Source organism: Equus quagga, chromosome 1 (genome assembly GCF_021613505.1).
Source record: "Equus quagga isolate Etosha38 chromosome 1, UCLA_HA_Equagga_1.0, whole genome shotgun sequence".
Classification (NCBI taxonomy): domain Eukaryota; kingdom Metazoa; phylum Chordata; class Mammalia; order Perissodactyla; family Equidae; genus Equus; species Equus quagga.
In genome coordinates, this window is record NC_060267.1 from 139,399,166 (window position 1) to 139,408,060 (window position 8,895).

At 42.2% G+C, this 8,895-nt stretch overlaps 1 protein-coding gene across 1 annotated transcript in view; it reads right to left on the reverse strand.

Annotated features, from left to right (window-relative positions):
• The window catches only part of LOC124246603 (C-C chemokine receptor type 5), a 6,920-nt gene extending 1,629 nt beyond the window's left edge, over positions 1-5,291 (reverse strand). Inside the window, exons 1-2 of the mRNA XM_046674926.1 lie at positions 4,972-5,291; positions 12-946 (exon numbers count right to left, since the gene is read on the reverse strand). Coding sequence (XP_046530882.1) covers positions 12-935 — 924 coding nt within the window. The 5' untranslated portion in view covers positions 936-946; positions 4,972-5,291. The remainder of the gene's footprint in view (positions 1-11; positions 947-4,971) is intronic.
• Between the last annotated feature and the right edge of the window lie 3,604 nt (positions 5,292-8,895).

The following is an 8,895-nucleotide window of genomic DNA, read 5'->3' on the forward strand; positions in this document are numbered from 1 at the left end:
GTCTCCGTCACCTGCATGGCTTGGTCCAGCCGACTGGTGGTCTCACAGTTACTCAAGCCAAAGATTTCCTGGAAGGAGCTCAGGAGAAGGACGATGTTGTAGGGAGCCCAGAAAAGAAAGTACACTATCATGATCACGAAAATGAGCCTCACGGCCTTGTGCTTCTTCTTTTCATTGCGACACCGAAGCAGGGTTTTCAGGATTGCTGAGTAGCAGATGATCATGACCAGCAGTGGCAGGCCCAGGCCCAAGATGCTCCTCATTATTATATGGAAATTCCTCCATTGTGGTGGAAAATAAGGGCCGCAGGAGTAAACAGACTCTTTCTCAGATTCCAAGAAGTCTTCTTTTTGGGATTTGGTAAAGATGATTCCCAGGAGAGAGGCAAACACAGCCACCACCCAAGTGACCCCACTTGTCATCACCCCAAAGGTGACAGTTCTGGCTTTTAAAGCAAACACAGCATGGACAATAGCCAGGTACCTATCGATTGTCAAGAGGATGATGAAGAAGTTTCCGCCAAAATAGCCAATGTGATACAGCCCTGTGAATAACTTACACATCTCATCCCCCAAGACCCACCCATTCGTAACGTAATGAGCCCACACTGGTAAAGTAACAAGAAAAAGCAGATCAGAGATGGCCAGATTGAGCAGGTAGATGTCAGTCATGCTCTTCAACTTTTTGCAGTTTATCAGGATGAGGACAACCAGCATGTTGCCCACAAAACCAAAGATGAACACCAACGAGTAGAGCGGGGGCAAGAGACCAGCTGCAATTTGTTTCACATCTGTTTTTCTGCAGGGCTCACTGTAATCATAATCATAACTAGTGGTGGGGTCTTCATCCTTCCCCTTGATATTCGTTGTAAGCAGAGAATGAGATGTGGACAGCATGTTGTGGCCGAACTGGGGAAATGTGTTGTTGCCATCCATTTTTCTCTGTCCTGTAAACGGAGAGCAAAATGATGACACACAACATAACTGCCACAATCCCTGATCTTTCAAAACTTCTTGCTCCACTTTAGCAACGTCCCAGGCTTTGATCTTTCCTTTGCAGCCGTCTCTTTGAAAGCATGTGTGCTAGTTCATCACTTCCCCTTATTCCTTGTTGCAGGAGCCAGTTGTCTCCCCAACAGCCATTTCCCAACGCCTTTGGCCTTCCTGGTGAGCCCGATTCTCACCATAAAGCTAAACGTGCTGGAGGCTTGCTTTCTCTACCTCCTCTGCAGGTGGAACACAACCCTGTGACCCACTCCTGGACAGTACTATACAAAGAGACTCTGGTAGGGGGCTTCTGGGAACGCTCTTCTCTGGTAGGAGAGATGCAAGGGAAATCCCAGTCTGGTCCTTCCGCTTTTGTAGCTTGCCTTATGAGGGCTTGGTGCTTGGGACCGTGAATGAAAGATCCAGAGAACTGGAGCAAAACTAAGCAGAGTCTCAATGTCGAGTCCCAGGCCCACCCTTGAACTGCCCATCTTCTGATTTCTTTTTATTTGAGAAAAATGAGCTCCTGTTCTTAAGCCATTATGGGTTGCATTTTTCTGTTATTTGCATCCAAAGCATTATAACTGATACCTTCTCAGCTTTCTGCCTCCATGATCCTACCCAAACTTCTCTTGCCAAGGTTGCAATAGCAACCCAAGTTTTAAATGCCCTGGCTTCGTTTCAGTTGCATCCTCATGGAGCATTTGACCCTTCTGCTAACTTCTTCCATTTAAAACTTTTCTGGCTTCCGGGAGGTTAGCTCCTGCCTCACCACTTCTTATTACTTTTCTTCATTGGTGTCTCCTCCCCATGCCCACACTGTAAGAGGCCTCAGACACCTCCCTTGGCTCCCACCTCTTTATCTCTTCTTACCTCTTTATTCTTGCTCCAAAGTACTTCCTGAATCGTGTTGTCTAACTCAGGATTCTAATTCCTCCCAACGCTAATGCTTCCCAAAGTTCTGTCTTCCAGCCCACCTTCCAACTCCTACTCCTCAGAGTTGAATTTTCCATTGCCTACTGCACAGCTCCCCATGGATTTGTTTGTGTAACCAACATTTACTGAGCACCTACCATGAGCCATACTCTGTTTAGGCACTGGAGCAGTGAGCAAAGTGGGTAACATACAAGTACCTTAAATTCAACCCACCCCAAACTGAACACTTCTGGAAAGCTTCTTCAGCTTGTGCATTCCTTATCTTGGCTATTGTTATTTACGCCATTAGCTAAGAAGCAGGATTTGGTACTCTCCTGGGTCCCCTCCTCTTCAGAAGATTAGAAGCCAGGCCTTTTGAGGCAAACAGAACTGGATCAAATCCTGCCTGCCCCTTATAAGTTGCATAATTTGGGGCTAAGTACTTCTTCAGCTATCAGTTTCTTTATGTGTAAAATGTTAACTAAGCCGAGTTGCTGGGTGGATTAACGGGGACAAGGACTTGGCACAGCACCTGGTGCAGAGAAACGCTCTGTATTATTATTATGACATCATGAATCTACTTCAGCAACCCCTCTCAGATCCCTCCCCTCTGCGCCTCGTTCTACTGCCACTCTCTTTCCTTAGACACTTCTTGCTTCTGGCTTTGCTGTGGGCTTTCATTTGCTCATGACTTTTTCCTAGCCATGCTCCCTTCAATCTGTCTTCTCTAAAACTGAAATTAAGTCATGCACTTCTCAGCTTAAAATCAACAGGTGCCCCATGATTTGTATGTGGTGGGACCTCAAGGTAATAGCCAGACTACTCATCATGCTTTTTCTGAGCTCACTTCTCAGCTCAATCTCTGATTGCTTCCCAAATCCCAGATCCTGTGTTCCAGCCACAGCCATCTTCTTTCCATTTCCCCCAAACTCACCATTTCCTTCATGCTTCAATGGTTTTGTATATGCTTGCCCCCCGTCTAAAACAACTGCTGAGCTCCTATTCATCCTTCAATATCCCCTGCTCAAATTCCCCTACTCTGTGAAGCCTAACCTGCCTCCTCTATCAAATCACCCTTATCATCTCAAAAAACTATGTATACCTCTAAATAAGCACTTATCATATTTTCTACACACTGTGAGCTTCTTGAGGTTAAGGATCAGATTATTTCTCTATCTCCAGCTCTTATGATAGCATCTGGCTAAAGGAGGAATCATTAAGCATTTATTGAAAGAATGCACAAAACTCTTTCTAATAAGTATGACACCTAACATCAATAGTCTTGATTTTCAAGATTACTCATTTTTTTCTGGCAGTGACTGTAAATTCGTTTTATCTACCTACAACCTTATTCCTCAATTTCTCTTGTGACCGATACACTTCACAGATCATGCATTTCACGTCACTGAGCCATGCTCTTGGAATCTGCAGTGACTAAATAAGTCCTCTGATCAAGATTGGAAAAAAACGTAGCCACCTAAAGAATCACAACTCTGATCAATAACTGAGTGCTCCTTCAGCTCCAAGTGCTGGGCTAAATCCTTTGCATACATTAACTAATTTAATCCTTACAACTATTTTGTGAGATAAGTATCTATACATTTTACAAGTGAAAATTCAAGCATGGGTAGATTAAATGACTTTCCCGAACTCACAAAGCAAATAATGGCTGAGCTGGAACTTCAACCCTGGGTTGTTCAATTTCAAAGGCCCTCGGGGGCTCCCATCTGTGGGCTCTGAGAGTAGAGATGAATGCAGAACACGTAGCAGAATTCCTAGGTATTCTTCCATGCCTCAAACAGAACTTCTTTGTTATTACCCTTAAAATCCACACACTCACTCATACAAGCATGCCCCACCCATGCATGCACAAGCTTGTGTGCGCGCGCGCACGCACACACACACACACACACAAACACACACATTTCTACCAGAAAATAAGCTCCACGAGGACAGAAATCTTTATTTTGCAATGAGGTATCTTGGTGCCCCAGAACCCACCCTAGCACATGGAGGCTACTAAATAAGTATCCATTGAATAAGTGACTAACAGAGAACTAGCAGGCTGTAAGCTGCTGAGAATCAAAATGCTCCACTGTGGACTAGATGCCCAGGTAATCCAGAGGGAGACCTTATAAAATTGAACACTGTATATTGGAGATCTTTGCACACTGCCCCTTAACTGCAGCAAACCCCCTGGGCTGTTCTGCAATTACCTAGGGGGCTCAGTCTCCTCGTCTGTACGGGACAGTGTGGACGGAATCAGTGGTTCTCAGATGCTGTATCACACAGGAAGTTTGTCAGTTAGAGATATACAGCCCAGACCCTCGCTTCTGGTGATTCAGATTGGGGGTGAGGGCAGGGTGCATTGCCCCGACCACTTCCACCTCTACGCTGGTTGTTTACCTGCCCTGGCCTCTCAAATGCCAGCCACCATCTCCTTTTTAGTACTCCTCTCCTGTCACTCCAGCACACCTAGCTCCTACCACGCTTAGCAAGTGCTAAGACACTTAGCAAGGTGGCTGAAATGCACTGGTCTAGGTGTCACTTTCAAGTGTCAGGGCACATCATCCAGAATCAATTAAAAGCTGCCTCTCAGAAAAATTCCTCACTTCAGCCTCTGTGGACCTCCTCATTTGAGGCAAGAGGCACATTTTGATTCAGGGCCTTGACTATCACATATGGACTAGAGGGGGAAAAATTTGACATAGAAAGTTCTAGCTCTTTAAAGCCCTTGGGGCCTAGGAGGGGCACAGTGAGAGGAACACTAGCTGAGCACCTGATTGTCCTTACTTTCTTAGGTTGCCCTCTTTTAGCACAATCTCTCCTATCATCTGAGCCTGAGGGGTGGTCTCCCCCTGCTCTGCTCTCCCTTACTGTCACCAGGGTCTCTCTAATATTCCTGGAGCAGACACCACCCTCCACTTCTTTTTCCCATCTTGATCATCCCCCAAGTTCCTGGGCTGGGCAGACCCTCAGGATGTTCCTAGTCCCTGCATCTCCACTGTTGAGATGCTTTGAGCCTATAAAAAAAAGCCATAAAGTAATGGAAAAAGCATCCATAACTCACCAATGGATGGCTTCTTCCAAGTGGCACTGGTGTGTCAGGCTTCTCAGCAGCTGAACAAACAGATCTGAAGGTAGAAACTTGGTGTGCAGAAGTAGGAAATAAAGTTTCCTGCAGAAAGAGAAGGCGGAGATACAAGGGCAAGTAATGGTAAAGATTTGAAAAAAAAAAAAAACCCAAAAACAAGTGCTATAGTTCTTCTTTTCCAGCCAGGATCGTTGTACACTAGGTTAAGGTCTCCAGAGTAGGATTAATTTTGAAATCTTGCTTATGCAAGCTTGAGCGTGAGTCAGACACACCCTGTACATCTGCTCCTGTGCCTACCGACTCTGGGCTTCTTTATCTTGTGGGTCTCTATATCTGGAAATCTTCCTCTCTCTTCTGCCAGTGATAATTTGCATGAAATGAACACAACAGAACTTCATTTTCCCGAGGATAAATGCTAACTGGGGCTGTTGACAGTGGAGGAAATATAATGAGGTTTTCTGTGACCATATGCACTGGTTTCAGTGGCATCAGCAATTTGGGATCTAGTTAGAAATTTTATTTAGCTAGAGCTTTTTAATGAAAAGGGAATGGTAAATGGTCGCTTGTGTCAGAGATGTCCTTAGCAAGAAGGGCCTCAGTTATTATAGGTCTCACTCCTCAGGAGGAGGCTTTGTTTAAACCACTATTGAGATTTTTGGAAGATGGTGGAGTAGGAAGCACCAGGAATCTCTCTCCCCACCTAGACAACAACAGCAGAACCTGTCTGATCTGAGTGTTTTGGAAGTCTGGAGTCTGCTGAAGGCTTGAATCTTTCAGGGGAAGGCTTGGATGATCAATGGCAGTTAACTCAGTCAATTTCAGCTCTTAGCACCACAGCAGCTACTCATCCCCTGGCCCCTTGGCAGGCTGCCTTGCTCACGTTCCTGGAGCAGTTGGCACACAACTTGCAGGAGCCAGGCTGGGTGAAATTTGGACCTTGTCTTCCAAATACAAGGGATCTGTGCTCTGATTTCTGATTCTGCTTCTGATCTCAGAGATGCAGACAAAGAGGCAGGCAGTCACTTTTGTTGTATTTCCCCTCATTGTTGCAAGGCTCTCCCCCTCTGGCTGAAATGACTTTCAGGGGATTTAAAGAGCCACCACTTTTTATTTCTCTCCCCTTCATTTTCCTCTTTTGGGAACCAGACATTCTAAAGCAACTGTATTTCCAGGGAAAATTAGAAAGTGACCACACACACCCAGGGAAAGGCACATGCTCAAAAAAGACCTGAGAAGACCTTAAGTTCACACCTCAGGCTGATCCTTGGCACAGAGACAGTCCACAACAACTTGAAAACATAATAGAAAACTGCAAACCCTGGAGAAGGGGGAGAATCTGATTTCCAGAGTTACATTATTAGATTCAAATGTCCAGTTTTCAACAAAAAATCACAAGATATACAAAGAAACAGGAAAGTACAACTCATTCAAAGGAAAAAATAAACCAACAGAAACTATTCCTGTAAAAGATCTGATGGCAAATTTACTAGACAAAGACTTTAAAACAAATGCCTTAAAGTTGCTAAAAGAACTAAAGGACGATGTGGAGAAGGTCAAGAAAACTATGTATGAACAAAATGGAAATATCAGTAAAGAGATAGACAACCTAAAAAGGAATCAAAAAGAAATTCTAGAGCTGAAAAATATAATTGAAGCAAAAAAATTCACTAGAGGGATTCAAAGGCAGGTTTGAGAAGGCAGAAGGAAGAATCAACAAACTTGAAGATGGGACAAGGGGAAATTATTGAGTTTGAGGAACGGAAAGAAAAGATTGAAAAAAAAATGAACAGAGCTCGAGGGATTTATGAGAGTCCCAGAAAAAGAGAGGCAGAGATAATATTTGAACAGATAACAGCTGAAAACTTCCCAAACTTGAAGAAAGACATGAGTATGAACATCCAAGAAGCTAAATGAACTCCAAATAAGATGAACTCAAAGAGACTCACACCAAGGCACATTATAACCAAACTTTCAAAAGCCAAAAATGCAGAGAAGATCTTGAAACTCTGAGAGATGAACGACTCATCACATACAAGGGATCTTCAATAAGAATAGCAGCAAATTTCTCACCAGAAATTTTGGTGGCCAGAAGGCAATAGGCCAATATATTGGAAGAGCTTAAAAAAAATTTTCATCCAAGAATCCTATATCTGGCAAAACCGTCTTGTAAGAGTGAGGGAGAAATTAGGGCATTCCTAGATAAACAAAAGCTGAGGAAGTTTGTTACCACTAGACTTGACCTTCAAGAAATGCTCAAAGGAGTCCTACAGGGTGAAATGAAAAGATGCAGGACTCGAAGCTGTGTGAAGAAACAGAAGGAAACACATGGCAATTACGAAAGCTAGTATTATTGTGACAATGTTTTATGACTCCACGTTTTGTTTTCTACATGATTAAAGAGAGTAATGTATTTTTAAAACTTACTAGTCTAAAAGCTAGTATTATACTTTTGGCTTGCAACTCCACATTTTGTTTTCTGCTTAATTTAAAAGACTAATTCATTTAAAAGAATTGTTAGTTTACGTTTTGGGGCACTCATGAATAAAGATGTAATTTTGTGACAACAAAACCAAAAGTGGTGTGGATGGAGCTGCAGAAGAGCAGAATTTTTGTATGTTATTGAAGTTAAGCTGGTATAAATTAAAATCAGAATGTTGTAATTTTGGAGTTAAATGTGATCCCCATGGTAACCACAAAGAAAATAGCTATACAACATACACAAAAGGAAATTTTAAAAAAGTAACCATTTCACTACAAAAAATAAACACAAAAGAAGACAGTAATGCAGGAAATGAGGGACAAAAAGCTATAAGGCATGTAGAAAAAAGAAAAATGACTAAATTAAGTCCCTCCTTATCAGTAATTACTTTAAATGTAAATGAATTAAACTCGCCAATCAAAAGATAGAGAATGGTTGAATGGATCAAAAAAACCCCATGACCTAACTACGTGCTGTCAATAAGAGACTCATATTAGATCCAAAGACACAAATAGATTGAAAGTAAAAGGATAGAGAAAGATATTCCATGCAAATAGTAACCAAAGAGAGTGGGGGTGGCTATACTAGATATCAGAAAAAATAGACTTTAAGTAAAAAAAGATTACAAGACATAAAGAAGGACATTATGTATTAATAAAAGTTTCAATACAGCAAGAAGATAAACGTTTACTCCCAACGAAGGATAATCAAAATATATGAAGTAGAAAGTGACAAAACTGAAGGGAAAAAAAGACAGTTGTACAATAATAGTTGGAAACTTCACTATCCCATTCTCGATAATGGATCCAACAGCCAGACAGAAGACAAGTAAGGAAAGAGAGGACTTGAACAACACAATAAACCAACTAGATCTAACAGAGCACTCTGCCCAAGAACGACAGCATACATATTCTTCTTAAAAGCACGTGGGACATTTTCCAGGATGGACCATTTTGAAAATAGAGAACTCCTAAAACTCAACAACAACAAAAAAACTCGATTCAAAAATGGGCAAAGGACTTGAATAGGCATTCCTCCAAAGTAGATATACAAATGGCCAATAAGCACATGAAAAGATGCTCAACGTAACTAATGATTAGGGAAATGCAAATCAAAACTACAATGAGATACCATCTTACACTCATTAGGATGGCAACGATCCAAAAAACAGAAAATAACAAGTGTTGGTGAGGATGTGGAGAAACTGGAACCCTTGTGCTCTGTTGGTGGGAATACACAATGGTGGAGCTGCTGTCGAAAACAGTATAGCAGTTCACCCCAAAATTAAAAGTAGAATTACTATATAATCCAGCACTTCTGCTTCTGGTTGTATATTCAAAAGAAGTGAAAACAGAACCTTGAACAGATATTTATATACCCATGTTCATAGCAGCATTATTCACAACAGCTTAAACATGCAA